The following is a 25,165-nucleotide window of genomic DNA, read 5'->3' as shown; positions in this document are numbered from 1 at the left end:
TGTGAGTGTTTCAACTAGTGCCAGAGTTCAGAGGTCTGTTTAATACATTTGATGGTTAAAAGCCATATTCTACACAATAGAAGGAATTATTTTACCATTTTTTGTTTTCTCTGCACAAAGTCGAGTGAGAGATTATGGAAATTATAATGTATATAAGCACCCTCACACCTACATTTCTCATCTTGTTGACCAAGCCTGGGGGAGGGGGATAATGAATACATGCACACCTTACAATCATTTTTAAATACACCAAATATAGTTGACCTATTGCTTATATTTTCTGAGAAACAGATTAAAACTCATAAACTAAATATTGATCAATGAACCTGGTTACCACATATATGAGGTCAAGGTCAGATGACCCACACCAGACAGATATGGCAGTACAATCAATCTATGCTTTAATATAGTTGACCTATTACTTATAATTTAAGAAAAAACAGACCAAGACACAAAACTTAACACTGAGCAATGAATTGTGATAATGAGGTCAAGGTCAAATAAAACATACCAGACTAACATGTACATCATAGGATATTTACATACCATTCACCAAATATAGTTGATCTTTTGCATACAGTATTAGAAAAAAAGACCAAAACTCAAAAACTTAACTTTGACCACCATGAGGTCTAGGTCAGATGACACCTGCCAGTTGGACATGTACACCTTACAATCATTCCATACACCAAATACAGTTTACCTATGATTTATAGTATCTAATATATAGACCACAAAAAATTAACCTTGTTCACTGATCTGTAAAATGAGGTTGAGGTCAATTGAAAACTGTCTGGCATGAGGACCTTGCAAGGTATGCACTAAATATTGTTATCCTTTTAATCTTATAAAGAAAAAAATAGGCTGTACCTTGACCTTTAATGGTTTACTTTTAGAAATTGTTACTTGGATGGAGAGTTGTCTCATTGGCACTCATACCACATCTTCCTATATCTATTACAAAAAAGCATATATTTTTTTCAAGTAGTTGCTGAACCTTGAAAATGAGGTCAAGGAAAATGGACATATGACAGACGGTCCGAGACCACAATTATTTCATAGTGCATTTCTTTTAGAAAATAAATGAAAATAAAATAAATCCACCTGCACTTTCTCAAAGAAACTTTTACAGTGTGTTGTACTACTTTTGGGACAAATTATATCAAATTATAGAAAACTTCATCGGCTCTAACTCAAAATATGGACAATTTTATGTTTAGGGTGTCTTGTAATCTTTTGACAGCTTCCGAAGTGCTAATTTTAAACCTTTTTCAGTTGGACCAAATCACTACTTTAATTTAAAATTCTGGACCCAATTTTTTTTACAGTGTAATTTCGACCCCCTTCTTGCAATTTGAGGCATTAAACATGGAGAAATAAATTTGAAAGGAGTATAAAAATTAATGGCAAGTAACCAACTGTCAACACTAGGGACTATATTTATGAACAACAAAAATCAAGGGACAACAATTTTGATCTCGGACCAGACAGGAACTTTGTAACATAAGGTGTTTGTTTTTATCTATATACAAATTATGCAGCATCCAGGTTTTCCACCTTCTAAAATATAGTGCTTTTTAAGAAGTTAGCCAACTGATCTTTATCTCTATGTTGAGATGTCTGTGACAAAAGTCACAGGATAGATAAAACTAAATTCACCATAAACTTTTAAACCAAAAACTTTAACCTGAAGTGGGACAGACGTACAGACAGACCAACTAACTGGAAAAATCATAATGCCAATAGATAGTGCATGAAGATATCGAGGTTCATCAATGCTACCAATTGGTTACAGTAAAAATAGCAGTAAAGGTAAAAATAATTAGGGGCGGTATGATTTCCAACAAGACTATACACCAGAGATCAAATATAAGCAATTACAAGTCACTATACAGCAGTCAATAATGAAACGTAACAAATACTTTATCGTCTGCTATATAAGTCTGAAGTGAAAAATGTGAAAGAAATCAAACAGCCTAATTTATAACAAAACAATTTACAACAAGAGTGCACACGCTGAAATGTCTCGCCTTCTTTACTAATCATTGATATTATGTTGATATTCCTAAATATAAAGCTTTATTACAACTGTCAAATAAACTTAACATTAACCAAGATAACTAAATAAAGACCAATGAACCCTGAGAATGAGGTCCAGGTCAGATAAACCATGCCAGACAGACATATAAAGCTAACAATGCATCCATACAACATTTATAGTTGACCTATTACTTATATTTTAAGAAAAATAGACCAAATCACAAAAACTTAACACTGATTAATGAACCGTGTAAATGAGATCAAGGTCAAATAAAACCTGCGCCACTGACATATAGATCATAAAATATTTCTATACACCAAATATAGTTGACCTATGGCGTTATAGTATTAGATAAAGAGACCAAAACTCAAACTCAAAACTAAACTTTGACCACTGAACAATGAAAATGGGTCAAGGTCAGATGACATCTGCCCGCTAGACATTTACACCTTACAATCATTCCATACAACAAATATAGCAGACCTATTGCATAAAGTATGATAAAAACAGACCAAAACACAAAAACTCAACTATAACCACTGAACCATGAAATTGAGGTCAAGGTAAGATGTCACCTGCCAGTTGGCCATGTACACCTTGCAGTCCTTCCATACACCAAATATACTAGCCCTATTGCTTATAGTACCTGAGATATGGACTTGACCACCAAAACATAACCTTGTTCACTGATCCATGAAATGAGGTAAAGGCCAAGTGAAAACTGTCTGACGGGCATGAGGACCTTGCAAGGTACGAACATACCAAATATAATTATCCTATTACTTATAATAAGAGAGAATTCAACATTACAAAAAATCTGAACTTTTTTTCAAGTGGTCACTTAACCATGAAAATGAGGTCAAGGACATTGGACATGTGACTGATGGAAACTCGTAACATGAGGCATTTATATACAAAGTATGAAGCATCCAGGTGTTCCACCTTCTAAAATAAAAAGCTTTTAAAAAAGTTAGCTAACGCCGCCGCCGTTGCCGTAGCCCCCGCAGCCGGATCACTATCCCTATGTTGAGCTTTCTGCAACAAAAGTTGCAGGTTGACAAAAATTATCCAGGTATGACGGACATAACTCAAGAAAACCACTGCACTAGGGGTTTCTGACTTGGGACAGACACAGATAGAATTAAAACTAATAAATAAATCATATATATCATGTTATGCATATTGAATTTTTGCCAGAATAAGATGAAATATTTAGAAGACATCTTCAGAAAGATGTATAGCAGCAAAGTTGAGTACAACATAAGAGAAATTGTCCAATTTTCTTTTAATAGAGTTTGGTCACTACAGAATGTAAAAAAAACAAGAAAATCCTAATGTTGTGTTAATATTTCATGGTACCGGTAATTGGTGAAATCAAATGTTACATTGTCTGACGTGTTGACATACTGGTGAATGGATGGATGTATGGACAGTTGGACTGCAATATACATAATTTGTCTTATCTAAGATGTGCATATAAAAAAGGAATAAAACACAAACATTTGTGTATATATTATGTATTTTTAATTCATGATCATGTTACTGGTCTAACACTTAAAAAAATATTTGACTTTCTAATAATGTATATATATCGAGTTATAAATATGAATAAGGGAATACAGTACAGGTATAACAATGTTGAAGGTAAAAAAATAACTTTTGGATAAAACATAAACACTTACTTTTCTATAAAATTGTTCTTTACAATTTTAATGTATCATGAATTTTAAGCTCAAACCAAATGAGCAAACTAAGATTTATAGGCAGAAAGGCCTTCTTTCACAATAATCACACTAATAACTCATTCCTGGAATATGGCAGATTTTGGAAACAAAACAATCAATGAGAAAATGCCTAAGAAGGTATCAGTGTAATTGTATAGGCAAATAATTTTCATGGTGAACCAGAACAAATCTGATATACCATTATCCTTGGACTTGTATGATCTTAAGGCGAGCTTTTAAAAACAACAATTTATATAATACTACACATCACTAACCATAACAAAAGTAAATATGCAAGTGTTAAAAATTCAGAGTATTAGATTGTAATAGGAATGGAAATTATATGCCATCAGTCATAGAGTGAAACATTTGGACAAAATAATTTTTGACACTAGAATTGAATGCATTATTTCTTGTTCTAACTAGATATGGAAATTCATAAAAGTTTGACCACTTTGATGAAATGTTTACATATGTTGTCGTTATTTTGAAATGGAGTCTGAAGAATAAGTTTTGAGATCAGGATTTAGTTCAGCACTTTCTTCTTAGTTAAAACATTTCTTTAAAACCCTACCCTTTCTTGCATAGTATTAAATTTTGGTGGCAATTTCCAAAAAAGCCAGTCTATAAATCATTTGTTACACTTGAATCTAATTTGGAATACCAAATTATATCAACTGTTAATTTTTATTCAAATTTTAAATGCAAAAACATTCACATATTTTCAATTTTTTACAAAAACTAAAATTTTACTCCAAGCAATGAAAAAACTTCACTATTCACTAGTTGTAACTATAGGGTCAATTCACCAAATGAATTATTAAAAAGCTGTATCTATAACTTTGTTTTAATGTAAAAGGATTTCAAAAATAAAAATGAAAATAGAAAACAATCTTTTTAGATAAATGACATGATATATCTTTGACCCAAAATTAAAATAAAAAGTTTAGCAATACTTTCATCACAAACAAGCTGCTCTTTAACATTTTGAGCATTATTCAATATTCATCATGAGGAAACTGCAGCAATAGTTTGTACAGATCTATCTTTATTCAATATTCATCATGAGGAAGCTGCAGTAACAGTTTGTACAGATCTATCTTTATTCAATATTCATCACGATGAAGCTGCAGCAATAGTTTGTACAGATCTATCTTTATTTAAAAGTCTGGACGGCTCAAGGTCAAACTGAAAGTCATTGTTGGAAGATACCATAATGTTCATACTAACATACAGTGGAAACTTAAACTTCTTGTCTAACAACATAACTACATGTTCCTGCAATATAAATATGTAACATATTAAGAAATGTTATTTTTCAGTTCGAATGTAAACACATGTACAAGTTTTATTGACAATTTGTTACAATTCAAGTAGTCATGGTCAATTCATATTAACTCCTTTTTACTCATCTTTATTTTTTTTCTATAAAGAATAAAATACTCAAAAGTTAACATAAAGCTGTGAATATATTGAATAAAATCATCAAATGTGGTGCTGCACTAAACGAAAGGACCCACAAGAAAATAAACTTCTGATCACTTACTAAATCAGTTCTGACAATCCCTTGCAAATCAGTCTTGATATAAAACTTATGTGTCAATCACTTACAAATCAAAACATTTGAAAACCATAAATGTATTTATATGTAGACCTGTTAGGTGTTATACAAATGTATAACCAAAAGTTACCTAAAAAATAGCCAAATTATTTACAGGTCAACTGTGAAAGACCTTATCTTTACATTCAACTACAATATACACTGAGTTAATATCAACAAAATATTCACAACCATGTACAAAACAGACCCAGGCGATATAAAGCAAATTACCGTATCTTGTAGTAGATTAATTCTTGTAAGGACTGTAGATTTGTCTGTCATTGTTCTTCCTTTTTCATCTACTGAGGCTACTTTTATTCTAAAAAAATAAATGAAATATTTTGAAAAACTCAGACCGGAAAGATTCATTTATTTAATCAAGAGAAATATATATATATACTAATGGGTAGTCAGAAAGCAGACATATATTCAGAAATCTATCCATTGCTTGAACACACAAGCAGAGAATAACATAATTTTTCAATGCTGTTGTTCTGCTGTCATTTTGATATAATTTAATTTTGGATGTAATGCGTCTTCTGATTGGCTGACTTTGATTTGTTATGAGCCCATAGACATAATTAAGCCATGTAACCGTGACGTCATCAACGTCTTTTCATGTTTTTTTATGGTTTAAAATGGAACTTAGAATTAAATTATAAGAAATGACTGTAATATTTTTTCTGTCTATTCAAAATAACATAAAAAAGTGGTGCACACTGAATAACGTGCGTAGCGGGTTATTTAACAGTGTGTACCACATTTTTTATGAAATGAGCTATAAAGGTTATTACTTTTAAGAGAAAACTTGTCTTGTCAGGTCAACTTTTCCGTGTTCGGCTGTAGCAATAGTTTCTTTGTATTACAAGTCATGAATGAAGTTCTAACTGTATTCTATTTATGATAAAATCAGCACAAAGATAACAGAAATGTGTCCCCAGAACACAGATGCCCCATCCACACTATAATTTTCTATGTTCAGTGGACAGAGAATTGAGGTAAAACCAAGATCATGTCATTAGGAACATGTGTACTAAGTTTTTAGTTGATTGGACTTCACTTCATCAAAAACTACCTTGACCAAAAACTTTGACCTGAAGCGGGTCAGACTGACGGACACACAAACCAGAAAACATAATGCTCATAAATGGGCCATAATAAATGAGGCAAAAAAGCACATGCAGTCACAAAGCAATAATATGGGAAGTTTAGGTACGACTGAGTACTGTACAGACATAGCTGAACTAATTAGGCTATGATTCTGAATCTATTACTCACCTATAGGCTATACTCCGATATGGATGTAGACTGACTGCACCAGGACAGAGTTGACTATGTGTATTACGTTTTATTGAGATCAGACTATTTGAGTACGATACTAATAGATCAATGCCATAACTGTAACCAACCCATCTCCAACAGTACTAAAATCAATGAAAACATACATTAAAAGTACAAGTTGTTATAGCTCATTTGAATAGTCAATTTACAGATTACAAGAAAATTTTATGTCTAATATAAGTTCCATCTCACATAATTTTTAATCAGATTACAATTAATAATTCCTATAGGACACATTATGTGTATTTCACCATGAAGCTTCCCGGAATTAAAAAAAACATAAGGCTTTTCACAAGGAAGTAAAAGAAAAACAGCCTCACAAACAAAAAAGATTAAATTATCTCAGTTGACTTTAACTGAACTCATTATGTGACAAGAGCTGTAGACACTACACTATATTTTTCAGAGAGCAATCTTCAAAAAGATTTCATTAAAAGAGAAAATTTGCATCAAAATGTTCAGGAAAATAAATACCATTCTAACAGACTAGAAATGGTTTTATTAGTTAAATGAATAAAATAATGAATTGCATGATTTGAAAAGGTTTAAAATTTCATGAAATAATGTCACAAAGTGGATTGTTTGATTAGTCACTAGTCTCAATGTTTATATTATATTCTGGTGCAAGAGATCAAACAGATAATAAATTAACTAAGTTAACTCTAGCAGTTAGAAAGTAAAAAAGGTTGGTTTATAAATCAAATTATCAGTATAAAGATGTATTTTTAAGAAAACCCATTTAAGGGGAAATAACTCCACTTTAAAAAACAAATCTTACATCTCCTTCTACAGGTAGAGCTCTTCCACATCTAAAACAATTCTTATTGAATATATCTTCTTCTGGCACATAATCTGGACTGAAATTAAAATATCTCACAATCAAAAGTAATTTAGTTCAAAACTCCTAAATCCTCTGTTGAACTCAACACTCAGTCAATACCTTAGGGTGGTTAACTTTCAGACCATAATTCTGGTATTATATGAAGATCTAAGACCACAAAAATGTGACAAGTTGAACATAGAAATATTGTATTGGTTGATGACTGAATAACTTAGTGTCGATTACAGTTGTTTTGTTTTTTGTGTTTTTTGAGCAGGGGTCGAATTTAAGCTTTTTTGTGTACTGGCCAGCCGGACCAGTGAACTGAAAACTCTACTAGTCCGGCTCCAAATCTACTGGTCCTGCAAAAATTACATAAATTTGACAAACACTAATATAAATGACAGATGTTTAATTTTGATGCTTTATTTTACATAAGCTAGACAGTAACAAAGGAATAGTCTTTATTCTGATATTGATAAAGGCTTTGGTAATCTCAATGATTTTCTTTATCAAAATCAGGATCATGGACAGAAAAAATATCAACATTGTCTTCCACGTCATCGCAATCCTCACGACGACCATAGGGTGACTGACAAGGTCGTCTGGAGCGCTGTCCAGACATATTTCACATTTCAATAGCCGGGACTGGATCAAATGATGCTATATCTTCAGTGTGAAACATAATGAATAAAAGATCTGATAAAACAGTTGGACGCAATTTTGATCGCCAATCATTCTTTACAAGTTTCATCTCAGAAAACCCCCTTTCTGCATCAGCAAAATGAGCAGGAAGAGACAGGATTAAAATAAATTATCATTAATTTTTTTGTCCGGCGGTTTAACTCCTTCCAAAAGTTTCCACATTTTATATTGTTGTGAAGGACACTCACCCGAGATATTAATTAACTTGATCAATTGTAATACCCCCCAGTACAGTGTAATTGATTTTACAGGTAAATTGTTTTGTAAACAAACATAGATTGCGATGCAATTAGTGATTTTTATCAACAATTTTCTACTGGTCCGCCGGACCACCAGCTGACAAAATCTACTGGTCCGACGCAAATTTTACTCGTCCTGGACTACCAGACTAGCGCTTATTTCAACTCCTGCTTTTGTGTCAGTAGCATACCCTTGTTGCATATTGTCAGACAAATAATAAATCAATGTAGTACAACTACAATAATTTGTTGAAATACTATAAGATGATAAATTAGGTTATAGAAGTCTGTCAAGCTGTAACAAATATGTAGGTTTAACTGTTTCTATGGGAGTTTAGATATCTTTTCATCTCTATCTCATACAATAAAGTAAAGACTGATTACAGATGCCAGTAAACTACTGACTTAACCTAAATATTGAATTAAACAAAATTTACCCATTATCCCGTCCTTGTTCTATAGTTAACATTTTCTTCCATTGTTGTTCAAAAAAAGGTTGTATCCACGCTGGAAAAAAAAATAAAAATAAAATGTCATTCTCTGTAAGCAACAAATAAAATGTTTCTCTCCAAAGCTGATTTTACTGAAGCTAGAATATGCTAAAGAAAATGGAACAAACAATGGCTATGCAAACTTTTATGTCCAAATGTTACAACTTATAAGAAATTTAACAATAACATAACATTTTTGTTCCATATCACTAGTCCCTGGCTGAAAAGTTGAAGCTGAACCCTTGTCGTGCGGTGGCTGCAATATTCATCCGTACTCAGAATAATATTATTTTGGCATCAATGGCGCTCCATACATTTACAGGTCATCGTAAAGCCATTTAATTCGTAGTGTATGCATGTTTCCTCAATCTGACACTAATGATTGACATGTTTCTCACTTTTAATATCCATTTTGAGCTCAAATTGATGTATACTGTTTAACCTAAAGACTTACAGATCGAAAAAAAGAACAAAAAACATCAAAGAGATGCTGCTGAGAAAGCATCCAAATAACACAAACTTTATACTAACCAAGATGGAACACCTTGTCATCTTCTACAAGTTTAAGAGAAGCCAGATCATTGATAACATGCTGCCATCTTATTTTACAAAACACAGGTAAATATAACTTTCCTTTCTCTGTTTTCAGGAAACATTCTGAAGGAGTTTCTGCAAAATTAAAATAAACATGAATATCAAATACCATTCTCTTGTTTTCTAGAATAATTCTGAAAGACTGCCCATTTTTTGATGACTTAAAAAAATCACACATACAAATGAAATCACGGTTGATGTTGTGAGCCAGGAAATTATTTTTTTCTCTCTCAAAAAGTAACATATCAATTAGAATTTTTTTTTATATCAAATAATTTCTGTACAAATATTTTATTCAATGCAGTTAAATGAAGCTTTCTTTTCAAAAATTAAATGGAATAACATGCAACTTAGGTCCAGTAGTTCATTACTGATTCATTTTACAGCCAGAACCTTTGGAAAAGGTTAACATCTTTCACAGCATTTCTTACTGAAGCAGGAAAAATTCCTGGGTGATTCATTTGTTACATACAAAAAATTCTTAATACTTAGACCAATGATGAAATGGAAAATTGATTTATTGATTGTTGGTGTTTAAACACCACTTTTTGGGCTATTTCAGAGTGGCAAGTTTTTATAAGTGGAGGAAGCTGAAATGCTCAGAGAAAACCAATCAATTTAGATTGGAGCCCAGTGCCGCTGCACAGGCGGGGTTTGAACTCACAACTTCAGTGTTGACTGGCTAGTGATTAGTGTAGTAGAACTACTTAGACCACTTGGCCACACTTCAAAATATAACGTTCTGTTACCACAAACCTTTATGTAACTGTTTAAAATAATCAGCAGCATCTGTGGTCAGATTCTTTGCAGTACTATCCCAGCTAGGATTCTCTTGTAAAAATACCCACTGTAATAAACAAAAACATGTGAATTTAGTTTATCATTGTTGCTTCAAGTCCTTTGTAAAAAGTCTATGAATTAACTATAAATGTAGCTCTATAAAGGGCATACAACCCCTTGGTATTTTTCAAGTATAAAAAGAGGAACCAATCCCAGTGTCTGGTGTATGCCTGCAAATAGGAATCAATCGGGATTATCCCCCTATGTATACATTTTGTACCTATGTATATTTATTGAAAAGGAGTCAAATTACACTTTAAAATGAAAAAAAGTGATAATGAAATAAAAGATTATATCTATAGACTTTACCTTTTTGAGCTGTGAATAAACGTCAACTTCTACTTGCATCACATATAAATCTGGAGAAACTACCAACCTCGTCATTAAGTCTATACTGCAATGTAAAATATATCTGCATCACATATAAATTCAGAGAAAATAACTACTTTATCATTAAATCTATACCGTAATGTAAAACAAACTTTAAAAAGATGTAAAATCTCTTATCACAGATTTTCATTGTTAAAAAATAATGAATATAATTTGCATGTGCTATATATAATAAAGGAATAATTAATAATATAATATATTTTTAATCTACAGCTTACTAACCTTATGTTTTTAAGAAAATTCTGATCTTGTTTATTTGCTAGAAAATTAGACAACAACCAATTAAAACAATCTTTTTCTAACTCCTGTAATCCATACATCTGACTAGCTTCATAATATATATGTACCATCTTTGAGCTGAAATGAAAAATTTGAAGAAAAAAATAAAATTTGCAATTATTCATATTGTTTTAATTGAAAGTTTGGCATGTCTAAGGTTGATCAGAACTATCATTTTGCACTTCAGACATAAAGAAACAGCAGGATTTTTTTTCTTCAATTTGTCATATCAAGACAGCCTGGAAAAGTCTACATTCATGTACATTTTGTAATGGTAGATAAGTCCCCTTGTACAATTTGTGTACAAACTTGAAAGACAAAAATTGTTGAAAAGAGCCTCAGTATAGATTGTAGGGTTTTCTGAGCATTGATTTTGTAATATGAATCTTTTTTACAGGTGAGTGCAGCAGAGATTCATAATGTGTTGAGGCTGATGTTTTCAATATGCAAAAAAGGACCTGATATTTGTTTTTGTTACTTATTTTTACAATCATCATACCTTAGAGTATCTGTCATCAGTTCCTTACAGTGCTGTATTAGTCCTTCCTACAATTAGAGGAGGATGAATTAATGGATCTAGATATTTATTAATTTAGTGGCTCATTTATTTGTATTTAAAAAAAAGTCCATGATGTTCAATTTGAAATTAATACTGCCTTTTATTTGGCATGACAATTTTATCATTATTTCCACTGATTATTTTTTTTAATTTTATTTTGCCAATTTCAGGGGTTGTATAAAATGAAGGATGTCTGTAAATTATGAAAGACTCTTCTGTTACTTACTCAAGTTCTAAGGTACATTGAAATCCATATATGGATCCAGGGGGGGGGGGGGGGGGCTTTCGTGGGGGAAAATTTGGTGGATTATATAGGAAATCACTAAAGCAGTCAGCGATATCCCCCTTATGAAAAGTTCTGGATCAGCCACTGCAATCAACAAAGTCAATTGAAAGGCACTGTTTCTGGCTCAATTTGCAGCTATTATCTTGAAAACAAAAATTAAAGTCACAAAACAACATAAACAATTTTTGTTCTTCACAGTAACAGAAATGAAATAAAATATCCTAACAGATCCCTTTACTTGGAAGCATTAAATATATCACACAGAAAGCTTAATTTATCATTAGTACTGCAACATAATACATAATAGGAGACAAAGCAGCACATGTTGGTATATTGAAATAGCTCTTAAGGAATGAATGCACTGACTAAGCAGGACTCCTGGATCAGTATCTAGATTCATGTACTTACTAATTGTAATAAAATAGCAGTTGCCAAGACACCAACGACTTCTACTGGTTTAATGAATATATAATCTTGATACAAAGATCCAAATGTTATCTTCAATGCTAAAATATATAAAAGTATAATGAATATATGTTGTTCAAATGACTCAAAATGATCTACAATGCTGAATACAAAAATTATAGTCTTTGTGCTTCGTTTTATCAATTTACAACTCACAATGATCTAGAACTTGAAATATTGTATAGACACCTGTTGGTGAAGATTGTAATGATATTTTGGTATTTTTATCTTTAGGTTGCTGTCTCTTTGATATTTACTCAACATCTCCTTTATTTATACTTGTTTTTGTCCAGCAGGTATATATTTGTTTCCCTTTCTTTATAGTATGGTTGATTCAAAAGTGAAATGACTAAAAGTAATCTACTCACCTGTTTCATCAATATTAGGATCTGCCACGTCAATAACAACATTTTTACTGGACGATTCCGACCAGGATCCGTTAAACATACAGGAAAAATAAGGAGACTGTAAGAAAAGCAATATGTGTAACATGAATGGCAATACAATATGAATGATGAGAACATAATTCTCTATGATATTATAGTATATGATTTCTAATTTATATACAAATTACATACAGGTTTAGTTTAAAGATATTTATTTATAGTGGATTGGAAAACAAGTTTTGTTACTTATATTTAATCCCTTTCCACTTTGCAGGTGCGACTGCTGCCATACAGGTTTGATTCAGGCATTGCACAATACTGTGTCTTCCTTGAATGTATTCACATTGCTCTATGAAATATGATCTAAAACAAACCAACTTTATAGGAATGAAGACTGCATGAATCAAGTGATCCCTTATAAACAGGTTCAGTACTTTGAACTAGCCTTTTAAACAGCAAGCTTTCTTTGGTGTGATATTACTTAATTTATTTATCATTGTATTGGTTTTGCTTTTTCTGTACCATTCATCATTCAACTGACAAAAACGTATGCTCCATTGCCTCTCTTAAATTCTCAGTGGTAATTTAAAAAAAAAAATCATTTTGAGGATCTTTGATAGTTTCTGTTAATCTTTTCATATTATGTTTAAACACAGGACAATTTAGAGCTTTACCTAATGCAAAGACAGTTAATGTTGATGACCTCGTATCGACCTTTTGATGTCTTTAATGATCACTAATGCTAAAACATCATGGATATGTTGATCATATTGAAATGCTCTCATTAGCTGTGATATGATATTCATCATAATGGTATTGAAACATTTTAATAAATCTCAGGTACAATATCACTTTCTTTGAAGTGCAATTGCATAAAACATATTTTGTCTTCTTTTGTTGGTTTCAAAGCATGTTACCTGTGACAAGTAAACTTTATGGAGAAACCATTCTTTCCCGGAAGCCGTAATTGTAATGTCACTATTTTCTCCATCTATAAATAATTTCTGGTATATGTATTTTGAAGTTGAAGGCAGTCGTTTTCTGAAAAATAATAATAGATAGCTATAAATACCTTACATGCACTGCCATTTTGATAGTTATTTTAGCAGTTACCTTTTTTCATAATTTGGGTGAATAACTAGAAAGTGGGCTGAGTGGTGGAAAAGTCTGTCAATTTGGCAGTTGGGCAACTGTCCTGCTTCCCAAATGAGAGGTTCATATTGGAAGTACCTTCATGACAAATAACGGTAAAAAATATTCCTGTTCACTGTAATTTGCATGACGATAAAATGTACACTTTCTTTTAGAATTCATGTTAATTTATTTCCTTAATTAACAGAAACAATAATTATTTGAGACCTCTGAAGAATTAGGATAAGTATATTTAGACGATTGATTATAAGGATATTTTGATGAATCAAGGTAAAACTATAACCAATTTGATGCTAACACCTCACACCTGAGGTTATGATATAAGGCATTCCTTCCTTCAGCCAGTCTTAGGCTAAGGCTCAAGTAAGGTTTAAGATAACAAGAGAGCTGAATCTGGTACAGTATTAATTTAAAGAGACAAATCTTTCTCTCTGGTTACAGATAAAACAAAGCAATTCTCCATCAAATGTAGTCCAAGTACTTATGACGTCTTGCAAGGCTTTTTTTCTGGGACGCCATCCTCTAGTGCGTCCCCCCAAAAAAATAGCCTTGCAAGTGGTCATAATTATTTAGACTACAACAAGTGAAGTGGAGAACTTTACAGAAACAACAACATTATTAACTCTACTTTTTAGGGGTGTGCATTTCCTCTTCTTCGTCTGTCGAATCATTATCCTGCAATCTTTTTCTTTTTAATGACGTGGTTCCCTTATCTAATTCACGATTTGGACTACCCAGCTTTGCTAATTTGTTCCCCATTTTAATTATTATGTTGAAACTTGCAACTTGATTTTCCCTGGCTTTGACATTTCCGGTTTAAGAGAGATTATAAATTTGTAACGAACATCGGACTGGACTTTATTTCCGTATTAAAAATTCGTAAACAATTGATTTTTCTTCCATTAGAACTGCTCATTTATATATGAGTCTACCATGGTAATGAAGTTTATCCTAGTTCATGTGCAAATCTGGCAAAAATTCTATAACAACAAGTTATAATAGAACATATGGAAATTTGTAATTCTTTCTGAGTATGGGATCGGGACGATTTCCAAAATATAGCAAAATGAGACTGGATCCTCCAATCGTTACAAACCGGGAACCAGACTCTCAGCTAAAACCAGGATCTCATTGACCGGCAAATTTGACAAGACTCGTCGAAATGGCTCAAATATTTCGCTCAACTGTGAGGTCTTTTGCAACTTCTTCGAGCAGGCAAAATGCCATAAAAACTGTAACAGTTATTGGTGGAGGATTGATGGGATCAGGAATAGCCCAAGTATAATAATTATTTGTTAAAAACCATTACAACGACCTTTGGACCCTACTGAAATTCAGTCTATTCATCGGAAAGTTTAAAATAACCGGTGCATATAAAAAAGAAGATGTGGTATGATTGCCAATGAGACAACTATCCACAAAAGACCAAAATGACACAAACATGAACAATTATAGGTCACCGTATGGCCTTCAACAATGAGCCTAGCCTATACCGCATACAGTCAGCTATAAAAGGCCCCAATAAGACAATGTAAGACAATTCAAACGGGAAAACTAACAGCCTCATTTATGCAAAAAAATGAACGAAAAACAAATATGTAACACATAAACAAACAACAACCACTGAATTACAGGCTCCTGACTTGGGACAGGCACATACATAAAAAATGTGGCGGGGTTAAACATGTTAGCGGGATCCCAACCCTCCCCTAACCTGGCACAGTGTTATAACAGTACAACATAAGAACGAACTATAAAAATCAGTTGAAAAAGGCTTAACTCATCAGATAGACAAAAAATAAAAGTGGACGTGGCTGGGTACTTATACATCCTGACACAAAAAGACACAATGAACAGATCTGAGAGTACTCGCATGCCTTTCTAAAATTACAAAAAACATTAAAATCACAAAATAAAATACGAATCAATTGAACTTGGCAATCTCAATATTTATACTCTAGTAGAAGGAATGCCATGAATCAACTCTGATCAGCTGTGGAACTGTAGCTCTAATGTTCTCAAAATATTTTTTGTCTATAGTATTAGTATAAATAGTTAAAAAATATCATGGACCTTACAGCAGCTTACTCTGACCCAGCCAACTAGTAGTTGTAACTACTATTTCAGTAGCAACTTAAGTCTAGCTAAATGTCAACTAAACGGTTTACAACATGTACAAGAAGAATATGAATAAAAGATAAAAAAAAAGTTGTTAATTGCATAGTTATAAGAATAAATCAGAAGAACAAAAAAGTGAGAGATACATCATATAAACTCCATGGACATACACTAGACAATGTTGATGCAAGCAAATACTTAGGCGTAACAATAAGCAGCAACCTATCTTGGGATAGACACATTGACAATATAAAGGAAAATAAAACATTGGGATTTATCAGAAGAAATCTAAAAGACTGCATAAAACCTGTAAAAGCAGCAGCAGCCATGGTAAGACCTTCAGTGGAATATGCCTGCACATTTTGGGATCCATTTAGCCAAAAAAAAATTAAATCATTGGAACAAGTTCAAAAAAGAGCAGCAAGATTCGTACATAATAATTACTCAGACCGAACACCTGGCTGTGTAACAGACATGGTTAAACAATTACAGTGGGACGGCCTGGAAGAACGTAGAAAAACCAACAGACTATGTATGCTATTTAAGATCCAGCATGGGCTTATTGATATAGATAGACAACAATATCTTATACCCAATGACAGCCGGACCAGAGGTATGGGCCGCTTTTACCAAGAAAGAACAAAATCTGAAACCTATGGACAGTCATTCTTCCCAAAGACCATCAGGGATTGGAATCAACTACCAGCTAAAACAACATCAACTGACTCGATAGAGGGTTTCACAGCTGCTCTGAAAGCAGGCTCTGGAAGGAAGTGAACAGCATAGAGTGTACATAATTTTAATTGTAAATTGGCGAATGTTTTAAATGTATATAACTTTGAGAGGACTTGCTGCCTTGTCCGGCAATGCGCTTAGTTTTCACGGGACCAAAAACATTCAGCATGAATACGGCTCCTTACTTGGAAGAAGAAGAAGAAGAAATGGTCTATAAAGGACTTAAAATCATATACATGTGTACAATGTCCAGTGTCAGTGACCTAATACCGACCTTCCGACCCTATTTTTCAAAATGATGTTACCGGAAACACATATCTTTTTTTTTTAGGCCTGAACATATTTATCTTCACATGAAATATGAACCAAAAAAAATTTGACTTTAGATCAAGGAATTTTAAGTTGACATATTTTTTTTCAAGTTCTAAAATTATATATGTTCTTATGTTTTCTAGAATTGGACACTGTAATTAAAAATGTATTTCATCCTCTATATCTCTTATACATAATTGAGGTATTCTTTCTTGTACCTGATGCCCCTTACAGGTTTAAGGTTCATCATAACAAATTCACAAACACTACACGTACATGAGTACAAAGTTTCCTGCAAAAGAAAGTTATTTGTAAAATTTCTAATTCTTTATGAGAAAATCAATGAAGTTGAAAAAAAATATTTTTAGGTAGCAGCTACAACAGGGCACCAGGTTGTTATGGTTGATCAGACAGATGATATTCTGGGTAAATCTAAGGCATCAATACAGAAAAGTCTACAGAGAGTGGTCAAGAAAAAGTTTGCTGAGGATCCAAAGGTGAGAACAAAAAGTAAAGATTGCAGTTGTAACCCATTGAAAAGAAAACAAATATGATTCTTTGTTTTGCAAAGTTATAGCAAGCCGTTTTTTTTTATATTTATTCGTATTTCAAGATATCTCATATAATATATCTTATAAAGTTTATGAGATATCTTGAAGTTAGATTAAAAAGCAAAAAGGAGCACCATAAATGTTCATTATGACTTCAATAAATTTATCAAAAATATTTGTTTCCCTGACATATCAGGACTGTGGACATTGATGAATGGAATGATAGACAAAAGGAGTGACACAACTAGAAACATGAGAAATATAAGGTCCTGCACATTTGATAATATTTTTTAAGATCGATTTTAATTAAATTAAGATAAATACTTCCAGAGTTATGGGAATTTAATCATAAAGAACAAGACGATTATTATACATCTCATGATCTCAATAAATGAAGAGATATCAAATAATACGATTGCCGATGAGACATCTTTCCACTAGCAATGACCAGATAAATGGTAAGAAAATGTTAATAAATGAAAAATTTATATCATATGATAACTCAACCAGAGAAACCAATATTAATACCATATACAATTTACCATGTATGTTTCCCTTCATCTTGATCATTAACTTGTTAATTCTAGAAATATACCAAGCTAGGGCTTAAATGAAGGATGTATGATAAAAGCTAGCTTTGATTCATTGAGGGTTTATATAATTATTTATTGTTTAATTTAGGGTGGAGAACAGTTTGTATCAGATATATTAGGAAGAATTACAACACAAACAGATTCTAACGCAGCTGTGGCCAATTCAGACTTAGTTATAGAAGCCATTGTAGAAAATATTGATGTTAAAAAGAAGTTGTTTTCTAGTCTAGACAAGGCAGCACCACAGTAAGTAAAATTCGCTTATTGCATAGCTATAAGATGTGGTATGAGTGCCACTGAGACAGCTCTTCATCTTAATCACAATTTTTAAAAGTAAACCATTTGACATGTAGGTCAAGGTACAGTCTTCAACATGGAGCCTTGGCTCACACCGAACAGCAAGCTATAAAGGGTAATAAAAATGACTAGTGTAAAACCATTCCAACCAAAAAAACAACAATCTTATTCATTTATAATCTACATGCTTGCTTTTGTAGATATTACATTAAAGTCATTATATTATTATCATTACCTGAAAGTTAGTAATAGGGTTTAATGATTTTTTAACAGTACATTACTGCAGGTTGTTTTATAAAAGTTCGCAAGAATTCTTGTATTATTTTTTTAATTCAACCAGTACTTGTAAGTAGTAGTATCATATTGTCCCAAGTCAGAAGCCTGTAATTAAATGGTTGTCATTATTTGCTATCTTAGTTTTTATGTCCCTATCTATGTGCAAAAATCTGACAGCTCACAATGTGCAAATGACCACAGATTATGAACAGTTAATGCTAAGTTATGTTTTATATTTTTAGACACACAATATTCACCAGTAACACCTCATCATTACCAATCGGTGATATAGCAGTATCTACACAAAGACAAGATAGATTTGGAGGATTACATTTCTTTAATCCCGTTCCTATGATGAAGTTATTAGAGGTGAGTGAGAAAATAGTCAAGTCATTTATTATCAGTTTTCTTATTGACATCAGTTCTCCATTTGCACAAATGACTAGTAAACTGCATCCTACAACAAGCCTATTCTCTCCCCTGACTTATACATGTATGTGCATTTGAAATAACATCCTACATCAAATGAGTTATGATACTAAAACATAATGTTACAAATATAATAGATGGGCAATATTTCGAACTGTTGAAGAAATAAAAACGTCTTGAGGTTATATTCTCTTGCTTTAATATAAGTCATTTGCTGATTTAAATGAATACTATTTTTAAGTTATTTTATGAGGGTCTTTCTTTACATAATAAGTTCCAAATGATAAAGTAGATCACAAAGGGTCTTTGAATAATACTTGATAAAATGTTTGAAAATATTAAATTTTGTATTTCGGAGAAGAAACGACAGTGTTCACTTATGGCACAAAATAGCCTAAAATATCAACTTTATCATAAAACACCACAAAGGTCACAGTATGGTTTGTAAATGGGTCTATTTAAAAAGCCTTAATGATAAACAAATCAGTACATTTCATAATAGTACATAATATTCTCCAAAGTAAGCCCATTTTCATTTTGGACATTTTGTTAAAACATGATGATTTTGTGCAATTTTCAGGCCTAAAGCTTTAGAAAATCCGTGGCCGCCACCCACAATCCCAAAATTGTTTTAACCAAAGATTCTAATTTTGATATAGAATTCATCGATAGAAAAACATTTTGGATCATACAGGGAGGTCAAGGTTAATTATGTCAAAAATAATCAAAATTATGGGCACAAATTACCAAAATTGATCTTAAAATACAAATAATATTTATTCAAGGATCCATAGCTTCATGAATTTTAAAGGAAGGTGCCAACAAAATATATTTTGTCTTAATATTATTATCAGAAGTATTTCTATGTGAAATATTATTTTTTTTTGGCACGATTTAAAAAGACATAAAAAATTTAGGGCCAATTTTATCCCATAGTGAACCTTCTCCTTTCAAGAATGGTGTTTGTATCTTACCTAGATATAGGAAGATGTGGTGTGAGTGCCAATGAGACAACTCTCCATCCAAATAACAATATAAAAATTAAACCATTATAGGTTAAAGTACGGCCTTCAACACGGAGCCTTGGCTCAAACTGTTTGTTTTTAAATTCAGGTTGTAAGGATACCAGCTACTAGTGATGAAACATTTAATAAATTGTCAGATTTTGGTAAAGCCATGAAGAAGACAACAGTTGATTGTAAGGTAAGATAATTTGTACATAATATCCACAGTAAAATGTTGTTATTTCCCTTAGTATCGGAAGTCACCTTAAACTCCTAGGATATAGAATGAACTCACCTAAACCAGTATGTCCAAATACCCAGCTTCAGATTTGGGAGTTAAAGTCTGTGTCTTCCCATGTTCTTTAAGCAAGTGAGAATATTTGTTATAACCCTTTAATGGGATTTTTTGGCAATGCAAAATTATTAATTCGTTAATTAGCAGTCAGTCTGTATCTGTACACAAGGGCTTCTGTTAAGTACTATTGATTTCTCAGACAATAAACAAAACAATACATATATCAAATATATTTTGGCTATTAAATGATTTTAAGGTTTACATGTTCATGGAGCAAGGTTTTCATGACCTTGAATCCCAAATATAAGGCTATTCCACTCACCTTTAATATGTCTCTATTATTAGAACATTGTGAAATAGTGCTGCTCCTCAGTAAACCATTCATAAAAAAATACAATTCTAACAAAAGATTCACATTTCAGGATACACCTGGTTTCATAGTAAACAGACTTTTAGTTCCCTACACAATAGAAGCAATGAGAATGGTAGAGAGAGGTATATATACTTAATTCTGTGCATGTTTTTTTGGCAATAAGGCATTTTAGACGCAAGATAAATATATTTAATAAATTGTTAGTTCTGTAACATAAACCATTTAGAAAGGTAGGAAGATGATAGTAAAGTTTTAAGAAACATGTTTGAGTGTATCATTGTGTTTTTCACACTGATAACATTTTACCTGATGCTGTGTTAAAAATTATCTCCCCTAAAGCTGTGTCATTTCACTTTAAACATTGGAATATTCAAGACTTAATTAATGAGCAGAAACAGATTTATGTATTATTGTATAAAGAAGTATAGCAACATGGAATGATACAATATTTACAACATTTTTCATCCACAAGTATATTTCTGTACATTTATTTTGTCATATACTGTAATCCTAACTATGTAACAGATTTCGAATATCTGACTTTTGAATACTGTGAATTCATTAATATTCGTTGGATACCAATTTTCGTGGGTTCCTGAGTACAGGTGAACCACGAAATCTAATGTTCAACGAAATACATATTTTTAATAGTCTTTGTATACAGAAATGGTCAAAACCACGAAATCACATCTCCCCGAATATGCAATTTTTCAACCATCCACAAAAAAATTGATACCCACGAAAATAAATGAATCCACAGTACTCAGACACAAACTTGAAGTGACATGCTGATTATACATTCCATATAACTATAATTTTGATACAATGCTGGTAATTCATCTATCTGAGTTGTATTTTAGGTGATGCTAGCTTTAAAGATGTGGACACAGCTATGAAGTTAGGTGCCGGATATCCTATGGGGCCATTTGAACTTAGTGATTATGTTGGACTCGACACCATGAAGTTTATTCTTGATGGTAGGTTAAGGATATATAATGTGGTTTGTCAAGAAAATAAATTTTATTTTTATATAATATAAAAAAGAGATGTGGTATGATTGCCAATGAGACAACTATCCACAAAAGACCAAAATGACACAAACATTAACAACTATAGGTCACCGTACGGCCTTGAACAATGAGCAAAGCCCATACCGCATAGTTAGCTATAAAAGCCCTGATAAGACAATGTAAAACAATTCAAACGAGAAAACTAACAGCCTTATTTATGTAAAAAAATGAACGAAAAACAAATATGTAACACACAAACAAACGACAACCACTGAATTACAGGCTCCTGACTTGGGACAGGCACATAGGTAAATAATGTGGCGGGGTTAAACATGTTAGCGGGATCCCATAAGTTTTGTCAGGCATTGCAATTTAATAATAAAGAAAAATGATATATTGCAATCCAAGATGACGGTGTAAGTTAATCTACATTAGAAATATTCACATATGCAAGAAACATATCACAAACAAATGATACATCATCATCGTCAGATTTAATCAATGAAAACCAAGTTAATAAATGTTTTATTTTACAGGATGGGCGGAAAAATACCCTGAAAATCCTTTATTCCAACCAAGTGCCTTACTGAATAAATATGTAGCTGAAGGGAAACTTGGAGCAAAATCAGGAGAAGGATTCTATAATTACAAGAAAAAATGATCTACACATGGACCATCATAACAGAACAATAAATATTTATGATTGTGATAATTGATGCATTGTTAATATATAGAAGGAATCCTGAAGAAGCCTGGGTTGATTATTGACAATGAGGTCTAAAGATAAATGATTAAGCAGTTTTTAAGATACACAATGAATTTCAGTATCTTTAAAAATCACATGATATGATTACGCCAATTAATTAATATATTAAACAGACATTTTTTTCTATAAAATTGTGTTTGTTTTCTTTCATGGTCTTCAATTTAAATAGGTATATAAATAAATCAACATTGATACTTATTATACATTTTGTTGTTGCCCCTACACACCATGGCAGAGGGACATAGTACATCAAAACTATATACATGTAATACAATTCTGCCGTCATCATGCCTAAAACCTCTTATTCTTATTGTGATGGAATTATATGGTTAACTGCATGCAGGAAAGCTGTCATACATTGTGAGAATGTTTGTCACATTTAGTAGTCTCTTCTATTTTTTACAAAATTTGCATGAGTTATGGCATTTTGACCATTTAAAAAACATTTTAGCATAATGACACATTGTAAACACTGCTCCTCTGAGATGGTTTTCAAAAAATGATTCATGCTTAAAAGTATATTTTTTAATCTTTAGAGTGAATGGCAATGCTTTGAATACTCAGGAAATATATCATAAGCTTTCAAAATTTATGAAATTCTTTGTTCTTTTACATAATTGACCTCACTGGACACCTTTTTGATTTGATAATTTACTGTCATACTGAAAACTGGTACATGTAGTAGGTAAGCTATAAAAGGCTCAGACATGATAAAATGTTAAACAATTCAAATTACATACCAACAGCTTGATAAGTGTAAAAAACAAAGACAGAAAACAACAACTACTGAGTTATATGTCCTTAATTTTGGAGACACAGAATGTGGTGGAGTTTATCATGATTGCAAGGCTTCAATCCTACTCTCTCCTGGGACAGTGGTGTTTATAAAGATACTAAAAATCTGTTGGAAAGGGCTTGTCTTATCAAATAGTTATTTAAGCACAAGATAACAAAAATGTGCCCCCAGTATATGGATGCGCCATCCACACTATCATTTCTATGTTTAGTGGACCGTGAAAATCTCTAATTTGGCATTATATCATAGGGAACATGTGTACTAAGTTTCAAGTTGATTGGACTAAAACTTCATCAAAAACTACCTTGACCAAAAACTTTAACCTAAAGCAGGACAGACGGACGAAAGAACGAACAGACACACATACCAGAAAACATAATGCCCATAAATGGGGCATAAAAACTAAAGACACAAAGCACCAATCTTAAGAGTACTCTTTTTTATCTTGTCAACCAAGGCTTTCAGTTCATGGCAACTGCATTCAATTCCAATATTGATTGATTATGATAGTCAATTTATCTGTATCCTGGTTCTATTGGCACACCATCAACAATCAATTAATCAAACAGCAATGGTATTTTATCAGGACAACATTGTTAGATGGTGCAATAACAATTGTGTCCAGATTGGGCAAGTGACTGGAAATAAATTTGTATGCCCCACCTACAATAGTAGAGGGGCATTATGTTTTCTGGTCTGCGTCTGTCCGTCCTTCCTTCCCTCTGTCGTACCGTTCGTTCGTTCAGGTTATAGTTTTTGGTCAAGGTAGTTTTGATGAAGTTGAAGTCCATTCAACTTCAAACTTAGTACACATGTTCCCTATGATATCATCTTTCAAATTTAATTGCCAAATTAGACTTTTGACCCCAATTTCACGGTCCACTGAACATAGAAAATGATAATGCGAGTGGGGCATCCGTGTACTATGGACACATTCTTGTTATCAGGTCTTTTGTATAGGAACATGGTAACATATATATTGATAATTCAAGTTAGAGACTGGGCATACTGTGTCTTCCTTTGTGTCATACTGAAAGCAGTCATCAAGAATTTTTTTCTCATAATGCTTGATGAAATTTTTTATTTGGTGTTTAATGAAGACCTACAGCAAAAACTGGTGTTTCAATTTGGTTACCTGAATTTCTTTTTTAATTTAGGGAAATTTATTCAGCTAATGTTCTACAAATTATCAACTTGCAGATCTAGAGTTGATTGTGTTTCGTTTCTGTTGACCACCTTTTACAGTATATAAAGTAGGAATTTTATTAAAGGTGATCAACATTTTTTTTATCGAAACCCTAATTCAACAATTTCCCCTAGTAACAGTATCCTGCTTTTCAAGACCAATCTATCTAATTTATAATATTAAAAATCCTTGAACACACATTAAGTATTTCCAGAGGAGGTTCAACCAACTAATAGCTATCATTTTACAAATTCTGCATACATGTACTCCTTAAAATCATTCAATACACTAAATATAGTTGACCTATTGCTTATCATGCTTATAGTTTTTAAGAAACAGACTTAACCAAAAACATAAAATTGACCAATAAACCATGAAAATGAGCTCAAGATCAAATGAACCATGTCAGACAGACAAATACAACTTCCAATCCTTCCATATATAATTGTATAGTTTTATTGTTGATATTCACCCCATTTGTATTTAGTGTTAAATTAGGTATTTATATTACA

General features: G+C 32.2%; 2 protein-coding genes across 2 annotated transcripts; one reads left to right on the top strand and one right to left on the bottom strand.

The window, feature by feature from the left end:
• Window positions 1–3,574: 3,574 nt before the first annotated feature.
• LOC134725703 (germ cell-less protein-like 1) lies at window positions 3,575–14,975 on the bottom strand. The gene is made up of 14 exons (XM_063589730.1): window positions 14,541–14,975; window positions 13,678–13,801; window positions 12,743–12,839; window positions 12,318–12,415; window positions 11,564–11,610; window positions 11,008–11,142; window positions 10,705–10,789; window positions 10,312–10,402; window positions 9,493–9,630; window positions 8,908–8,977; window positions 7,485–7,563; window positions 6,644–6,789; window positions 5,597–5,684; window positions 3,575–5,043 (listed from the first exon to the last, which is right to left on the bottom strand). The coding sequence occupies exons 1-14, from the start codon at window positions 14,669–14,671 to the stop codon at window positions 4,882–4,884; spliced, it is 1,491 nt and encodes a 496-aa protein (XP_063445800.1). The 5' UTR covers window positions 14,672–14,975; the 3' UTR covers window positions 3,575–4,881.
• On the top strand, window positions 14,973–22,798 carry LOC134725704 (hydroxyacyl-coenzyme A dehydrogenase, mitochondrial-like). The gene is made up of 8 exons (XM_063589731.1): window positions 14,973–15,191; window positions 17,446–17,574; window positions 18,310–18,467; window positions 19,037–19,163; window positions 20,337–20,426; window positions 20,945–21,017; window positions 21,756–21,872; window positions 22,442–22,798. Exons 1-8 carry the CDS (start codon window positions 15,075–15,077, stop codon window positions 22,564–22,566), a joined length of 936 nt encoding a protein of 311 aa, XP_063445801.1. The 5' UTR covers window positions 14,973–15,074; the 3' UTR covers window positions 22,567–22,798.
• Window positions 22,799–25,165: the final 2,367 nt, after the last annotated feature.

This window comes from Mytilus trossulus, chromosome 7, assembly GCF_036588685.1.
Source record: "Mytilus trossulus isolate FHL-02 chromosome 7, PNRI_Mtr1.1.1.hap1, whole genome shotgun sequence".
NCBI classification, from domain to species: Eukaryota; Metazoa; Mollusca; class Bivalvia; order Mytilida; family Mytilidae; genus Mytilus; species Mytilus trossulus.
The sequence above is the reverse complement of the archived record's forward strand: the minus strand, read 5'-3'. Positions and strand labels throughout refer to the sequence as shown.

Bases quoted from the DNA above. Each gene is read 5' to 3' on its own strand.
- LOC134725703 (XM_063589730.1), bottom strand. From the start codon at position 14,671: ATGGGGAACAAATTAGCAAAGCTGGGTAGTCCAAATCGTGAATTAGAT. The intron at 9,631-10,311 runs GTTTGTGGTAAC...TTAATTTTGCAG, and splicing joins TTTTAAACAGTTACATAAAG to AAACTCCTTCAGAATGTTTC. The intron at 5,685-6,643 runs GTGAGTAATAGA...TTATTTTTTTAG, and splicing joins TATCGGAGTATAGCCTATAG to AATAAAAGTAGCCTCAGTAG.
- LOC134725704 (XM_063589731.1), top strand. From the start codon at position 15,075: ATGGCTCAAATATTTCGCTCAACTGTGAGGTCTTTTGCAACTTCTTCG. The intron at 15,192-17,445 runs GTATAATAATTA...AAATATTTTTAG, and splicing joins TGGGATCAGGAATAGCCCAA to GTAGCAGCTACAACAGGGCA. The intron at 17,575-18,309 runs GTGAGAACAAAA...TGTTTAATTTAG, and splicing joins AGTTTGCTGAGGATCCAAAG to GGTGGAGAACAGTTTGTATC.